The following is an 18,489-nucleotide window of genomic DNA, read 5'->3' on the forward strand; positions in this document are numbered from 1 at the left end:
TAAAACATAAGTCTGTTCAGAGGAGTATTTTATGTAGTGCCACGAGGGGGCAGTGTGTCTATAAATCTAATCACTTAACAACACAAAGAGGCTGATATTCAATATTTCATGATGTGCACAAGAAGCATGCATAGTTTCTCCATCAGCTTTATTTTTGAGCATGCACACAAACAAACTATCAATATGTATGGACAAAAATCCTAGCCTTTATAAAGGTCACAATCAATTTTTTGGATCATAAAGCCAGATTTAAACAAATATGCGAAAAAATATGAGTGCGTGGGTGCAAATGAGTTTGCAAGGAGCATTCGTAGAGGGCATAACATCAAGTAATTGTCATCTCATCACGTGCTTTACCTTTCTCAAGTCAATCTCAATTGCTCTTTTTATACACGTCGCTAAGCAACCTGTTCAGCATGCTTTGTGTGCCTGTGTCAGTGTGTGTGTATTAGAGCAAAAGCCAACAACCTTAACACAGACTAAGACCAGTCTGAAGAATTCCTAAACCTCTTTTAGCTTTCAAGATCCATCTGTAAGATGCATAAAAAACAAAACAATGTGTACAGCGATAGCAAAACTGTCTGTAAGGTTCAATAAAGAACTTTTAAAGGAAAACACCACCGTCTTTCAATATTTTCCTATGTTCTTACCTCAACTTAGACGAATTAAAACATACCTATCTTTTTTCAATGCGTGCTCTTAATCTTTGTAAAGCGTGTCGTGATTGTGTTAGCATTTAGCCTAGCCCCATTCATTCCTTAGGATCCAAACAGGGATAAATTTAGAAGCCACCAAACACTTCCATGCTTTCCCCATTTAAAGACTGTTACATGAGTAGTTACACGAGTAAGTATGGTGGCACAAAATAAAATGTGCCTTTTTTAAGCAAATAAAAAATGAGAACTATATTGTATGGCGGAAGAGCACTAAGTTTGCAGCACTTCAACCTCAGGCGCTGTAACATCATTACTCCTGACTACTCCCCATTTCGCTCAATCTTCTGTCAATATTACTGCGCCCGAGGTCGAAGTGCTGCAAGTGCTCTTCCAATATAGTTCTTATTTTTATCTGCTTAAAAAAATGCCATGTTTTATTTGTGCCACCATACTTACTTGTGTAACTTCTCATGTAACAGTCTTTAAATAGGGAAAACATGGAAGTGTTTATTGGGTTCTAAATTCTTCCCTGTTTGGATCCTAAGGAATGAATGGGGCTAGGCTAAATGCTAACACAATCACGACATGCTATACAAAGATTAAGTGCATGCATTGATAAAAGATAGGTATGTATTAATTCGTCTAAGATGGTTTTCCTTATAAAGGTGCAGTGTGTAAATTTTAGCGGCATCTAGTGGTGAGGTTTCAAATTACAACCAGTGGCTCAGTTCACTGCTCATACTTGCTTTTGAAACACAGAGAAGCTACAGTAGCTGCCACCAGACAAACATGTCATAGTCGGAGACAACTTGGTAAAAAAGTTTGTCTGTTAAGGGCTTCTGTAGAATCATGGTGGCACAAAATGGCGACTTCCATGTAAGGGGACCCTCGGTGTATGTAATGTCTCATTCTAAGGTAATAAAAGATGCGGGTAAATTGTTCATTTTAAAAGGTCTTTATACACCACTGATAGCATAGTTTTGTATATTATTTAGTATTTAAGGTAAGAGATTCTTATAAAAATTACACACTGCACCTTTAAGATGCATTTAAGAAACTTTTATTAAATGGTTCACTGAGGAACCAAAATTGATTCTGTAAAGACCTTCATTTTTATAGGCCAGGCCTAATATTTGTGCACATATGTAAAATCCACTTAACACATCTATAGCTTGTACAAAAACTCGTTGCATAATGTATAATTCATTACAGAAACACTTAAGCATGAAATGCAGGCCAATTAAACCTTTTGCATCCTCGTGGCACTTTGAGCTCTGCACTTAGCCTGAAGGTGCTTTAAGGGGGTGATGTATTCTGTGAGACTTGAATTGTCATTTTACTTTCTGCTGTAGCTGGATTTTTCATTTCATTTTAGCAGGAATAAAGACAGTTATGATTCATTCCTTATTTCGCGAAACAGGAACGTCGACAATATGACCGCTACCCGTATTAATCATGGCACAAGTGCAGCACTTACTTAAGTGTCGGCCGTGCTTATCTTGGGCATAAAGATGGATGACACCGGAATAAGTCGATTCACTTTCCCAAAATGATGTCTGATAATATAAATCTGTGTGAAAATGAACAATTTATCAAAACTGAACCATCTGGATGTTTTACTTGCGATATAAGTCTGATAAGTCTGAATGCAGTTTTTATTCAAACCTGAAATAAACTATGTGTTTGGGTTTAGAAAATATGTTAGGTCACATATCAAATTTAAACGTTGACCATTCAAACTATTTTGGAAAAAGTTTCGATTTTCTTGTTTTTAAAGAACAAAAGATAATGAAGAATATTACAAATCATGCTGTAATGTTGAACATTGCACTGTAAAAAATTTCTGTAGAAATTACAGTATTAAAAGCAGTAACTTACTGTAGATTTTACATTTATGTTATTTACTGGCAACAGTTTGTTAAAAATTACATTAACATGAAACATTTTCAGTCTTTATCTTCTACGGTAAGTTACTGGCAACCGGAATTTTACCGGTTTATTAGATTTTCCATGTTTTTTAAAATATAGTTAAAAATGGTAAAATTACAGAAATATACTGCAAATTTTAATTTTCACTGTAAAATCACATGAAAAACATGTCAATTTGCGTTTTGGACAGATATGTACCTTTAAGGTATGTGTACCTTATAGGTGCCAATATGCACCTTTTAGGTACAAAAGTATACTTAAAAAAAAATTTACCGCCCCCGTGACAAATTTTGTACCTTCTTGTACCTTGTAAACATCAAATATGCTCTTAAAAAGCTAGGTTATTTTTAAACCCAACATTGGATCAAAAAGCGACAAGCCCATCCTGCTGGGTTGTGAATTAACCTATGCCGAGCTGTTTAAACTCCAAAAGCTGGGTTGTTTTAACCCATTGTTGGGTCAAATACAATAAATTTTGTTCCTTTTTGACCCTACACTGCGTTGAAAATAACCCAGCATTTTTTTTTTTTTGAGTGTACAAATAAATGTAAAAATGTTTTACATTTGAAATAAACTTTCAGTCTTTTGTTCGTTTTAAAATATTTCAGAGTTTCATATATAATTCTGCAATGCTCTATTTTATGAGGAACACTGAAAGATCTTTTGAATGCCTATTGGCATCTTACTTCATTGATTTGAACTTCACAAATTTATTCACAAATCAAAATTTTGTAGTGCCAAACATGTGCATTATAATTATTTTCATATAATAAAAACAGTGCTCTTTCAACTAACATTTTTGCCCCCTTTGTTCCTTTATGACTGCCATTCCCTAGTGAAAAACGAAAGACGTCAGAGACAGAGGACCAGTGTTTCCAAAAGTTCCCACAGGAGGGCACCCTCCGCCCCACCTCCTGCTCCTCCACCATCAAGGGTCAGAGGAGGCAAGCGGTCCCCTCACCCCGTGCGAGGTGCTCTTGACGTGGATGGGATCCAGTGTGACGACACCAGAAGTCGGCACGGAGAGAACAGAGGTTCGGAGAGGGTAACCGGGAGTCAGAGAAACTGCAAAGGAAGAATGAGAACAGGAGCTTGCAAGACCTCAGACCAAGCTGACCTGCCACCTGTGAAAAAAACTATCGATCCGGGAGAGAGAAGAACGAATAAACTTTCAGTTAAAACTACAAGCAAGAAAAGTAATCAGGGCAAGAACAATGCTACTTTTGTTTGATCAGAACACAAAATAGCTAAGCAATAAAGCTATTAACAGCATAATATATTTAAATACAGCAGATAACAAAATAGACTATGATAAGAGATCTGCAACATTTGGGAAATATTAACATGTAATGGGGACCTTGTTTATTGGGGTCTAAGTTTGCTTGAACTATTATTTGCTCTCATTTATGGGGGTGCTATTATACCAGCCATTAAATTAGAACTATGACCCGTGAGGAAGTCGAGCTGTTGGGGATTATTACCTACTAATGATCACATCAATGTTAGGTCTATGTGTAATAGTTCTCATCATATGTGTAAAAGCACTCAGCAAAATCAGTTATTGGTCCCCGGCTTGATAATCCGCCCTGGAGTCTTCTGAAATGTTATCTTATTGCACAATGTTACGCAGACTTCCGGCATTTCAAACTGTCTCTTAAATTCACAAGCTGAATTTTAATGGCCCGTGTTCACTGTTGGCCACGTCTCATTGACCTGAAGATGTGAAGGCATTGCTCTATATCAGAAATAATGGTGCAATGAGAAAAGGGAAAGACGTGTGAGAGGAAAAAATCTATACAAAAAAAAATGTAATTAAGGGAAATGCAGAATTTTATTTAGTAAATGGCTTATGTAATGCATTTACTGTTCCCTGTGTACTCCAACATAGCAACAAATGTCTCTAATAAATATAGTTAATTTTTATCCCTCACCAGTAATTTGATTCTCTCAGCGTTTGTTGCCGTCATTAGCGTTGGAGTGTAATGAAAACTTGCTATTGCGTATAAAACTTTTGAAGCTTGATATAAATGCAAACTTTTAAAAAAGCAAAGCCCACTGCTGAGCACCAATACAACTTCTATTGGCATTGCTTTCGTTCTGATCATGAACGCTGTGCCCTTGAGCAACACCCAATGAAACCCAAGTCGCCCCAGGGGTGCTAAGCAATGCATCTGTGTCAATAAATTCTCCCTCCTTTTTAGGACTTGTTTGAGATTTAGTGTGTTTTCTAACAAAAACAACATTATTCATACAAAATGCATTTGGCCAATCTCACTAAAGAGTGAAACGTTTAAAATGCACCGCTCTCATTTCTTTTTGGCAGCTGCATTTGCGCTCTCATACTCCACCAAAGGCGAATCAGATTCATCTTCAGCCGCTGGTCTTCTGTCTTCCTCGTCCAGGCTGTAGTTCTTTTACAACTATAGAAACTTCAATCCCTCCAACCAGCAATTTGCTATTTGTCCTTTGGAGTTCATCCAAAATGCTTCAGCTCGACTGGTCTTTAACCTCTGAAAATTCTCTCATGTTACACCTCTGCTGAAGTTCCTGCCAGTAGCGCTCAAGATGCTGTTTCGGGCTTACGCTGTTGCCGGTGGCCCGGTGCCCACTGCTTTTAATTCTTTATTAAACCCACATCCTGGCCTAGTCAATACTGTCAGGCAGTTCTTTTCCCTTAGTTTTTTCATCTCTCCATAAAGTTTACTTCTTGTCTAAATCCGTTTGTTGGTCTCTATGTTTAAGAAATATGTCAGAGTAGATGATTTTTTTAACCCAAAGCTGAACAAAGTCACCTACTTCTGCGAACACCCTGAAGTACCGAGCCCCTAAGGTGACATTGGAGTAAAAAATCTAAAGTTTAGTTTCATGTGCTCACGTGAAACTTTCATGTGCAGAATTTTAAACAAAGCAAAATGGAGCAAAAATTAAATAAAGTTTAGTTTTGCGTGCGTAAAACTATCGAGCACACGATCAGTGCCGGTCCGAGCATCTTAGGGGCCCTAAGCAGAATTTGTTTGGGGGCCCCATCACCAATTTCTTTATTAAAAAGTAAAGAAATTACAAACATTTATTAAAAGAACAAAGTTGCACATTAAGTAAGGGCTAAAATTAGCATTAGGTACAGAAATCAAATTAAATTAATCATAACATACAAACGCATGTGTGGGTTAAATGGTTTAAAATCAATTTAAAAGTTAACATTTGCAAGCACTTTAAACACGTGAAATGATAAACTTTCCCTATTTAAATTTGCATATTAATCCGCAATGTCCTTTTCTTCTTTCTCTTTTCGGCACCAGAGGGATACATACTTTTCTGTGACATGGCTATCATTTATTACAGTTACGCTCACTTGCACACTGGCGTGAATTGTCAATGCACGCGAGGTGTCTATATTGCGTATGAGTCTCAAACGCTAGCTAGTTGTCTGCAAATCAGATTTTTTTGTCTTGAATTATTCATTTATTCATTTGTATTCATTCATTCATACATATTCATTCATTTATATTACTTGTTTAAGTTATTTAATTGTAAAAAAAAAAAAAAACGATTGGGGGCCCCCTTGGTGGCCACGGGGCCCCAAGCGGCTGCTTAGTTCGCTTATGCCTCGGGCCGGCCCTGCACACGATAGTTTCACGTGAACACGCAATAGTGTCACTTGCGCATGCAAAACTAAACTTTATAAAATTTTTGCTCCATGTCCCCTTAGGGGCATACGGTACGATAATTCAACACATAAACATAAATTTTCTTTTTAAATGCTCTCTTGGTCTAAATTTCAGGATTTCTCTAAAGTCAGTCACTATGTAGCCTATTTGGCTTTCTAAGTATTAAAGCTAATGCATAGCTACAACCACTTAAGATCATACTTATAGTTTATTTCTGTCTGTCTAGTTGCAATGTGATGCAGTAGGGGTGAGCAGGGCACAAACTGACACGGGGTTAATTGTAACACGGCTGCTTTACATACATGTATTTATACAGGGTGGAGCAATCTGTGCTTTTGGTCTTTTTCTCTTACTGTCAGAAGTAAGAAAATACATGCATATATATTTAAGAAATGTTTACATGTGTATATAGATTTGTATATTTATGTATAATTTATATTATATATAAATTTAAATACTTAATATATAAATATATTTTTTTTTCTAAAAATTATACATGCATGTGTGCATATTTATATATACATAATTATTATACACAGTTCACACACATATATGATGAACTTTAATTCTGCTATAGATTAATCGCGATTAATTGTTATGCATCCCTAGTTTTCATTTTTAGTTTTATGCATTATAAATAGATGTAAATTGATGCATAACACAAGGATGGTTAGATGAAGGACAATGTATGAATGAATGCGGATATCTATCTATTATAGGCAGACATCTAAACAATATCCACCTTGTGTATACAGAATTTTTGTTTTAACAAATATTTCTAGCAGGTTTTGCACAAATCCTCAGTTTGTTACAATTAACCCCATGCACCTATAGGGTTAGTTGTAACGTTTTCACTCCTGTCACTTTTGAGGTAAATGTACGATAATGCTACAGTAGGTCCCACAAACAAACAAAAAGTGTTCATTTGTAGCAGAGATGTGTGTAATGTGTAAAAAATGATTAATATAACTTAAATATATTTTGAATGATAGAGCCAAAAATAAAGAGCATTACTTTGCGCCACGATTAGTGGTGGCTCGTGGCTGCTAATCCGAGGGGCGCTAATTCAAATAAAAGTGTTCAGAGTGTGCGTTGCTCGTGTTTTCAAAATATGTGTTTGTTGCGTCATGTAAACCATGTGCATCACGCGTTTTGTCAAAACAAGCGCCTGCTGCACACACGGCCGTTTATGACAAAAGAGACGCTCACGTTCACAAAATACTCGCAAGACACTCCCTTAACATTAACTCTGATTACACATGAGATTATGCGAGTATTTGGCAAGCGTCTCTTTTATCATAAACCCTTTAGACGCGTCTGCAGCAGGCACTTATTTTGACAAGACACGTGATGCACACAGGATCACTCGACGCGCAGAACACATATTTTGAAAAAAGGAACCACACACATGATGGGTTACATACATGTTGTGAAAAACTTCGCATCGAGCACCCTCGAAAAAAGAAGTCACCGGCCGCCACTGGCCACGGTGTCCCACTGTGTGTGCATATAGGGTTTTTATGTTGTTAAGGGATCCATCTTGGTATTTGAGACAAAGCCCATTTTTGTCTAGTCTATAGCATACTGAATGTAGGCTACTTCATGTTTTATTTATTGCTTATGTACAATTTCAAGAAAAACATATCCTAATAAATGTTATATAAATGTAATTGCAAATATGCTGCTCTCGGGATGTTTCAGATATGAGAAAAGCCTACAGATAAAAATGCTCTCTGCAGGAGACGGGAAATCTGACATCAAGGATATGAACTGATGTGAGGTAAACTTGTTGTTGTGCCCTTAGGCAGATGAATAGTGATAGCTACCCAAAATGCTGCATAGTGGTGCAAAATGACCTACATCTCACTTCGATGTACAACTGTATTACCAATTACACCCCCATTGGGACCCAAGTTGTTTTATAACAACCTTGCTGAATACTAATAGTTTTCCTTAAATTTTTTGTATATTTTTATGATTGGAAGCGATTATTTGAGCTGTTCCCATTGTATGTATGTATACAGTAGTGGCCAAAAGTGATGTCCAGAGGGTATTTTTGTACAACATTTGCTTTCAATGCCCCCTCTCATTTGGTTAAAGGGATAGTTCACAAAAAATAGAAAATTCTGTCATCAGAAAAAGAATACTATGAAAGTCAATGGGGCTTTTGAAAACAAACATTTCTCAAAATATCTTTCTTTGTGTTCATCACAACAAAGAAATGTATACATATTTGTAATAACATATGAGTGAGTAAAATATGACAGAAATATCATTTTTGGTGAACTATGTCTTTAATTTGTCAAAAGATCAGGAGTGTGATACAAAATGTAAAAACATTTAGCAACCCTACTGAAAAATCCAGCTAAGACCAGCATAAGCTGGTGAGCTGGTTTTAGCTGGTCTCCCAACTTGGTTTTAGCTGCACTCTAAAAATATTTTTGACCCATAATGGGTAAATATTGGACAGAACATTGACCCAATGCTGGGTTGTTTTAACCCAGTTGCTGTGTTTTTATACCCCATGGTTGCATAACATAACCCAACACTGAGTCATTTTTAACCCAGCACGGGGTAATTCATAACCCAGCATGTGTTCTGTCCAATATTTACCCATTTTGGGTCAAAAATAACACAGGCATTTGTGGTTTTGCTGGTGTAGCAAGCTGGTCTAGCTGCTTTTCTAATTTTTTAAGCTGGTCTAGATGGACTTAGCTGATCAGGCTAAAAGACCAGTTGACCCACCAGCTTGACCAGCTTTGCCAGGCTGTGTGGACCAGCTTAAACAGCTAAAACCAGCTACCAGCTTATGCTGGTCTTAGCTAGAATTTTCAGTAGGGAAAAATGCAAACTACGGGGAATATGTTTTTTTAAACATATGAAATTATTTATCAGTAATTCATATTTTGCTGATCCTCCTGTTTAAAAACGCCATTCTCCTGGGTCACGAATCATGCATTTTCCAAAGAGCTTCAGTTTACACTCAAGTATGCTACAGCTATGCATAACATGTGTAAAAATGTTTTATACATCGTCAATAATATATTTAAACAAACAAAGATATTAATTTCAAAATAACTGGACATCACTTTTGGCCACTATATATTTAAATTTCTCTTTAACCATTTGATTGTGTACGACTTGAGAATGCTTGCTTGACAGCTGTTGTAAATTCAATTGGCACCGTTTAACTTGCCACTTTGACCCAATGAGCAACTGTTAAAACCTTTTACTTGTAGTCTGGGTCTGTGTTCAGAGGGTGGGCCAGTACATGTGCGTGTGTAGTCAGTACTGGAGGTTATTTTGAAAGTGACCCCCTCACCGCCGCGGACCGCACACAGCTGTCGGGAACCATGACACAAGATGACGGATACGGTTGTCGTAGAGGGACAAGTCAGACTCCGAGAGGGGAAAAGGTGCCTAAAGGCTACGCAAACTACTTTTCTCTGAGATTTAACGTTTTGTTAAATACTCAACTCTTACTGTGTTTGTATATAAAATCGGTGTTTATGTTTCTTTCTGTTTGTTTCCATGCGTTTACAGTGGAAAAACAGATGGGTAATTCTACGAAAACCTTCGCCTGTAGCAGGTAATTACGCAAAATGTTTATATTTACGGTATTTACTTTGGTTGAACAGTGTTGAGGCAGTAAGAATGATTTAAATTGCTTTTTAGTTGCACAAAAGTACTTTTTGATGAGTGAAGCTCTGACATAGATCACGGTTGTTTTTTACGTAATGGTATGTGTGAGATCATTGGCACGGTCGTTATGTGGGACATGGGAATGACACTCTCGTTGCACGTGTCACGGTGTCGCAAGCGCTGTTCCTAGACCATCTACAATGTAGTTTACAACAGCAAGATGTTTTATTGTTAAGTGCCATTTTATTTTATATATTTTATTAAACATATCTATAACAAACAATAGCAGTGGCCAGGATAATAATAATAAAAAAAAAGTACGACGGACATAGAATGTTGTTTTGGATGGTTTAGTGTTGAGTGGTTCGGACGTTTTAAGTAAACATGTAGATAAATAGGTTTAAAGGAATTTTAGGCAGAAAGTAGGCTATATATTTTTTGATGATTTAAAATGAATATTATTATCTTTCCAAAAAGTATAGTTTCTGCGCCAATTTGTTAACACAACAACAAATGTAAGGTGTGTTCGACTGCTTGCGGCGCCGCGCAGGCCGCGTGGCATATGACATCGAAATACCGCGAGAGCGATTCAAATACACGGATTTCAGTTAGCTCTCGCGGTAGTTTTACCGATCGTCGAACGCACCTGTAAAGTGCTTACTGTATCTGTGTATGAAATAAACATTGGCGTTGCCAGGATCGTACACGTACTTAACGTGCCATTTTGGAAGCTGTCATTGTTTAAAAGGTTGGTCTCCAGCTGCTTTTAGTGATCACCGTGTCTTTTGATCTGCATGTTATCACAGCTGTTCACACTATTTAGTGAGTTTGCTCGTGTGGTAGACTGTAACGTTACGTTGTACAGGTGCACGAAAACATAGCCTCACCAGTGGTCACCACGTTAGCAAACAACCTCATGCCATAAATTTACCACGTCTGTAAAACCTAGCTAAAGTTTATTTTCTACATAAAACAATCAAAATGTGAAGAACATTCCCTGTAGAAATTTAAAAAAGCCTTGATGCCTCTAATATTGACTGATCCCTATTAAAAAATCCAGCTAAGACCAGCACAATTGGTAGCTGGATCAAGGTGGCAGTAGCTGTTTTAAGCTGGTACAGTAGGGGGGCCATGTCAAAGATTAAAATCAGATTTTAGCCTGAATTTTACAGAGAGGGTCATAATGTAGGTGTCAAAGGATTAGTCAATTTTCTTTAAAAAATCCAGATAATTTACTCACCACCATGTCATCCAAAATATTGGTGTCTTTCTTTGTTCAGTCGAGAAGAAATTGTGTTTTTTGAGGAAAACATTCCAGGATTTTTCAAATTTTAATGGACTGTAATGGACCCCAATACTTTCAGTTTTAATGCAGTTTCAACACAGCTTTAAAGGACTCTAAACGGCATAAGGGCAATATGCACTTTTAAACCACAACTTCTCTTCTTCCTCCGGCCAGCGCGACCTCATGTAATTGCATAATGCCGTGGAAAGGTCACGTGTTAAATATATGAAACGCACATTTGAGGACCATTTTAAATAATAAACTGACACAAAGACATTAATTAGTATCATTCTACATACAACAACGTCGGAATGGTCCTCTTTCTCAACACTTGTAAACTCTGGGGCGTAGTTTCTATACGTCATTTGTGACCTCTGGACGTGATGATGTATTGCGTGAGGTCGCGCTGGCGCATCACAGGACCGGAGGAAGACAAGACGAAATGAAGTTGTGGTTTATTTTTGTGCATATTATTTTTCTTGCAAAAAATGACAATCGTTTTGCTGGATGGGGCCCTTGTGCCTCGTTTGAGATCATTTAGAGTCCTTTGAAACAGCAATTTTAAACTGCATTAAAACGGTTAAATATTGGGGTCCATTAAAGTCCATTTAAATTAGAAAAATCCTGTAATGTTTTCCTCAAAAAACATAATTTCTTCTCGACAGAACAAAAAAAGACATCAACATTTTAGATGACATGGTGGTGAGTAAATTATCTGGATTTTTTTTTAAAGAAAATGGACTAATCCTTTCTGTATATTGTGTAATATTCGTAATATTTTATGCCACATAACTGTCCCAATTTAATTTTTTAATAATGGGCTCTGGATGATAATGCAGTTACCAAGTCGTTGTATACAGCAGGGGTCCAATTTAGACAATATTAGGTTGACCCATCAAAATATTTTTAAATGGGAAAAATAAACCTTTGTACTCTTTTAAGGTTTTATTACAATACCAAAATACATAGCAAGTTATCAAAACCATTGTCATGGTCAACTTTGCGCAACCCACCTTACCCGAATAAAACCTGTTGTATACAGTAGAGCTGAAACAAAAAGTAGGCTTTTTATTGCCTTAGCTTAATTGTTAATTACCAAATTTAGTTTATCTTCATTTGGTTAAGAAAGTTTGTGACATTCAATACTCAAGCATCATTTCATGTTTTAGACTGTATTGTGTTTGCGTAGTACTCCAATGTAATTTACTTTTAAGAATACCTTGATACTATTAAAGTACCATGAAAACATACTATTGCCATAGTACTTAACCTTATAAATGCATTAACCTATATTAAGTGAATCTTTAATGTTAATGTCAATCTTTAATCTCTCTCAGACTGCCTGTCCCTGCTGGTGTATAAGGAGCGTGGAGAAAAAAGCAAAGGGCATAGGGAGAGGAGTCAAGCCACGCTAAGGGATATATGTGGACTGGAGGCTCTTCAGGGGTTTGATGGAGCGAATTATGTGCTCAGTCTGATCTGCCTGAGCCAGTCTGTCATGCTGGGCTTTGACAACAAAGTTACTCTTCTGGCCTGGGATGCTCGTATCCGCTACAGCCTTGGGGAAGGTGAGAGAGAAGAGTCTGAGTTGTTGAGATGAATAGAGCCATAGCGAGACCTTCATCGATTCTGTTATCATTTTCCTACCCACGTCATGCCAATCCGAGGTTATAAATCTATCAGACAGACACAATACTATTGTATGGCTTTGGAACATGAATATTGGGCTTATAGTCACATGGACCAAGGCACGTTATTTTTGCCATCTAAGTTCAGCTTGGAAAGCTCTCAAAGTTTCACAGAAGAAAGAAAGTTTTTTTGACTTTGGTTGGTTTGAAGTGACGTGAGGGTAAATGAATCATGATATAGTTCTTATTTTTTTGGTGAACTATTGTATTAAAGGTCTATTGTTCCCTGATGGATGCTGGCATAAGCAATATAAACTGTCCTTTCCCACAGGTCTCAGATGTGATCTAAACTTATTTTTCCCTAATCGCTACAGTTTCACCGGATAGCACCTTGACTCCCTTTTGCTCGCCCACTTCTCACTAAAAATGAATTGTGATTTATATGGCTTTTCTAGAGCTGCTATAAATCTCGTACTCCCTGTGCTGTAATTCTCCACCCACTTTCACTTCAGTTTCCTTCTGCACCATAGAAATAGCGTAAGCAGCTTGCCGATAAAAAAATCCATCTGACAGAAGCCAGTACAGGTCAAATGAACTACAGTAATTCACAAAGTAAAACTGGTCACAGCTCTCCCACTGAAATGCAATTGTATTCAAGACCTATTTAATATTTATGGCAATAGCAGTTAGCAGTATGATATCAAAGAAAAAAAGTGTTCTCTAGCAAACATAGGCATGCTGTACATAATATATTACGCGTCCATGGGGGGTCATGCCTAATCTGTGGCGCCATTTGATTCAGAACAGCTACTGGGTCTCTTAATCCCATACACCCACGAGAAACACGTACAGATGTACACATACACCCAACCGCCGACTCTTTTATTACGTGTTCGTTTGTGAAGCTTGACTCAAGTCACAGCCTTGAATTCTCGGCGTAGCAGAGTTATAATTGGGACCCTGTAAAGTATGACGCTCCATAAGAACTCCGTTATTCTAAAACATGCACTTGACAAAGTAACACATACTAAAAAATGTATATTTGAGTTTTAAGTTGGTTCAGATGACTTCAAATCAATGTTGTATGCTAAGATTAACAGATAAACATTTTTTTTGTTGAATTTTTAATCTATTTTAACTTGAAAATAAAACTCAACTAGCAATCAACTGGCTGAAATTCTGGATGACAAATGTCGTCTCTGTTTTGAGACCCCCTTGATTTTCAGGCCCCTTGTTTGTCTGTTTATTTGTTTTGCTTTAGGGCAATCTGAACAATGATAGATGGACTCTGGTGTTGGGAGCTTATGATATGGAAAGTGACAAAATGTAAAAGCGGCTCGTTTTTCATTTCTCTGTTTAGTTTGACTAATGGAATTTGAGATTAGGGCTTGATTATTAATATTTTGTTTGGCATTTACAAATCGGTTCATGGATTCAATACTTCATTCACACATATGGGCAGCCCTGAAACGCCCCTTTTATCTGATTGATCGAGGTTGCTCAGTCTTCAGTGTGACCTCCCTACTGTCAGACAGTATAAATCATTATATATATATATATATATAATCCTAAATAAGCTATGGTCACACACACACGAAATGTTAAGAAGATCTAATGTTTATGTTAAACATGGTAATGATAATTAATTTATTATTTTAAAAATATTTTAAAGTCCATTCCTTGTGTTCCATAAGAGATAAAAACATTACTTTCATCCAAACAGACCAAAATGCATTAATCAATGGCTCTACTATTAAATCATACAATGCATTTTGATTAAAGATGCACCAATTTATTAGGCAATAATCAGCATCAGTCGATAAAAGCATTTCATGGCTGATACATCCTGTTTATCAAAAGAGAACAGAAAATGTAATGTCTTTCAGCTCTGTGTATAGAAAATGTAAAGAAACATCACTAGTTTAATGTTCAATGTTAATGGTTGTTCTATGAATGAATAATTAATGCAAGAGATCAGTCTGAATAATTGCTATCATATCAGTGGGAAAATGTTATATACCTCTTATTTAGATATGAAAAGAAAAAACAATACAAAACTCAGTGTCAGCATACTGTATGACTCGGGATCTCCATTCAGCTGATCTCCGGGTCTGGCGCTAGCACTTTTAACATAGCTTAGCACAATCCATTGAATCTGATTAGACCATTAGCATCGCACTAAAAATAACCAAAGAGTTTCAATATTTTTCCTATTTAAAACTTGACTCTTCTGTAGTTACATCGTGTACTAAGACCGACAACATGGCTGCAGCAGGCGTAGTGATATTACGCACTGCCCGAAAATAGTCCCCTTGGTTACACTGTAAAAAAATGCCTTAAAATTTTTTGTTGAATTAACTTGGATTTTCAAGTCATTTCAACTTACTATTATTTATCTTGACTAGAGATGAGTTGTTATTACTACAGGGGAGTTGTTATAACTTATAAAATATAGTCGAGAAAAGTCAACTTATTTTTATAAGTTGTGACAACTCATCTCTGTTGACATGACTTGTAAATCTGAATTGATTTAACAAAACATTTTAAGGCAGCAAAGTTTTTTTACAGTGTACTTTCAATGGCCGGGGACTATTTTCAGCCAGTGCGTAATATCACTACGCCTGCTGCAGCCATGTTATATCAGCAAAGTCACTCATTATTATGCCAGAATGAGAGTATAGTTCCTAGCCATATCTGCCTAGAAAATCTCAGCTTTTAATTTTCCGTCAGTCTTAGTACACAATGTAACTACAGAAGTTTTAAATTGGAAAAATATCGAAACTCTTTGGTTATTTTTTAGCATGATACTGATGGTGTAATCAGATCCAATAAATTGTGCTAAGCTATGCTAAAAGTGCTAGCGCCAGACCCGGAGATCAGCTGAATGGATTCCAAAACGGTAAGAATCAAATGTTTAACTCTAGGGGAGCTGGAAAATGAGCATATTTTCAAAAAAAGTGGAATGTCCCTTTAACAAATTGTATATAGATGTATATACAATTTATTATAGAATGACTTGGCATTGCCAAATAAACTCTTATTTTGCCTGACAGAACGAAGGCCATACTGAAGACAGAGCGAATGAAAGGGGCATTTCAGTGCCGCCCATGTGTGTGAACAAAATATTGAATCTATTAACAGATTTGTAAACCACAATTAACAAAATTATACAGTAATCACATTTTCTGTTGGTTAAACTTACTGGAGAAATGGAAACGAAGTTGTGCCTTTTCTATTTCCCGTTATTCGTTTTCAGAAGTAAAAATACACAGATGGTTAACATACCATAGTGTGCCAACTCTCCCACACTAATCATGATGAATGAGTCAGTGACTACAGACTACCTTCCTTTGGTTGGTCATACATGAGAATGAGAGTGTGTGCTTTTTTATTAAGAACTGTTAAGAGGTATCTATGATGGATATTTTTTATGCTTATGGATATTGGCTTATTGTAAGTGATGGTGCACACTCTAATATTGTTGAAATCATGTTCAGTCATGAAGTATGAAGCATTAATCTCATTACTAATGCTAGGTACGCACACACACAAATGCGCATACTGACACACACGCACGCACGCACACACACATAGCTGCAAGCGAACTGTATTAATTATTCTTGCTTAGACAATATTGATTATTTGTCTTAATTATGATAAAATTTGTGAATGCTTGGAGTGTTTATGCACATCTGTGGTGGTTGATCATGCTTGTAAAGCATTGGTTACCAAATTGGAGAACGCAAGAAGGTGCCATTTTTATGACATTTTTTGCAATGTAGTAATTTAAAGGAACAGTATGTAAGAAATGTAGATCAATTAATCATAAAATTGCCCTGATATGTCACTAGACATTAAAAAGCATTTTTATTTAAAATACTTATATCACTGACAACAGTTGTCTGGCCAGGATATTGTCATTTTAAAAGTGGAGTTGCAGCCCCCAACTGATGTTTATGTTGTCATTTTGTATTGGCCACCAGTTGTGTGATTGCAATACCAGTTTTAGCCACAAGTTTTGTGATTGCAATATCAGTTTTGGCCACAATCCTACACACTGTTCCTTTAAAATATGTTGACGGCGGTCAACAAACAGTTTTAAAGTAATGCTCTCTGCTTATAGATGCTTATCTGAAAGCCCACCTAACCTAGAAAATGCACTTTTAATTGTGTTTTTAACAGAAAAAGAGTCAGCAGTGTGTGTGCAGAAACATCCTGTTAAAGGAACAGTATGTAAGAAATTTATATCACTTAATCATAAAATGGCCCTGATATGTTACTAGACATTAAGAAATCATTTTCATTTCAAATACTTATATCACTGACAACAGTGGTCTGGCCAGGATATTGTCATTTAAAAAGTGGAGTTGCAGCCCTCAACTGATGTTTATGTTGTCATTTTGTGTAATGTGTGATTGCAGTACCAGTTTTAGCCACAAGTTTTGTGATTGCAATACCAGTTTTAGCCACAATCCTACATACTGTTCCTTTAATATACAAATCAATATTTTCTTCTTTGTGTAATCTCATGTAAACCGTAACAGTCACACAAAACAGGTTGTTGGGGATCCTCTATCAATGTGATGTCATATTGATTATGCCCCAGCCATAACCGCTCACAGACTCCGCCTTATGAGCGCGTAGTTCAACCTTTTGCCAGATAATTTATGTAGTCCAAAGCACATGTGTAATGCTCTACCCCTTACTTTGCATATGGGGAGGGGAACATAAGCTTTCTTTGCATTTAAAGACAGACACAAAAAACAGAGCATTTTCAATTCATGTTCAACGTTTCTATAATGAAAGATCTGTGGTGTATTTTGAGCTAAAACTTTACAGACACATTCTGGGGATACCAGAGACTATATTGCTGAAAACCTCTAGGTTAGCAGCCCTTTAAACTCTGATTTCTTTCAGTTCACAGGTTCAGTGTTAATGTCCAGCCTGGCACCAAACTAGAAAGTGGCCCCGCCTCCCTGCATTTGTGCAATAACTTGCTTGTTATTGCTCGAGACCTCCCCCCAACTGTCATCGGTCAATGGAAACTGTCAGACTTGAGGCGTTACGGCGCCGTTCCTAATGGATTTGTCTTTGAGGGCGGGACAAGATGTGGCTACTGTAAGTTATTGTTCTTTTTTCCTTGTTGAATTGATTGTCATATTGATGTGAGATTTTTCGAGTCATGTCTGAGTCCTGAAAACATAAAGATCATTTGTGATGAAGCAACAGGGGACATCAAACTGAATCTTTTAATTTGATTTGTTCTAATGATTTCTATGAGTCTTGTTTTTATAGAAAGTGCTTTACTTTTTTGCACTTGGCTCTAATTACATTCACACCAAAGAAAGTAGCAAAGAGGTCTGCCAATAGTAAATGTGAAAATCAGATAACCTCACACCCAATATCTCTCTCTCTCTCTCTATGTACACCCTTCTCTCATTTTCTCACTCCTCCATACTTCCCAAACCAGTTAAACACATTACTTTTGTGCACCCACACACAAATTTGTGGTAATGCGCGATGAGGTTTAGTATGAGACGTTGCGTTAGCACCAATGAAATCCACCAGCTGCCCCTTTGGCAAATCCATCCGCAGCTGTTCTGTAGATTCAGCAGATCTTCTAAAGCAGACCTTATTCTATAGTCCATCTTATATGAAATTTCATACAACATCGGCTATGT

At 36.8% G+C, this 18,489-nt stretch overlaps 1 protein-coding gene across 5 annotated transcripts in view; it reads left to right on the forward strand.

Moving 5' to 3' along the window:
• Positions 1-9,480: 9,480 nt before the first annotated feature.
• dok7b (docking protein 7b) overlaps positions 9,481-18,489 on the forward strand; it is a 35,884-nt gene continuing 26,875 nt past the window's right edge. For 3 of the 5 annotated variants that reach the window (XM_073862456.1, XM_073862457.1, XM_073862458.1), the window contains exons 1-4: positions 9,481-9,668; positions 9,795-9,842; positions 12,518-12,748; positions 17,726-17,926. In XM_073862456.1, the coding sequence (XP_073718557.1) occupies positions 9,617-9,668; positions 9,795-9,842; positions 12,518-12,748; positions 17,726-17,926 (532 nt within the window). In that variant the 5' untranslated portion in view covers positions 9,481-9,616. Of the gene's footprint in view, positions 9,669-9,794; positions 9,843-10,500; positions 10,644-12,517; positions 12,749-17,725; positions 17,927-18,489 lie in introns of those variants that run through there. The other 2 variants (XM_073862459.1, XM_055204957.2) reach the window with 2 other exon arrangements.

The sequence above is a fragment of the Misgurnus anguillicaudatus genome, chromosome 3 (genome assembly GCF_027580225.2).
Source record: "Misgurnus anguillicaudatus chromosome 3, ASM2758022v2, whole genome shotgun sequence".
NCBI lineage: Eukaryota > Metazoa > Chordata > Actinopteri > Cypriniformes > Cobitidae > Misgurnus > Misgurnus anguillicaudatus.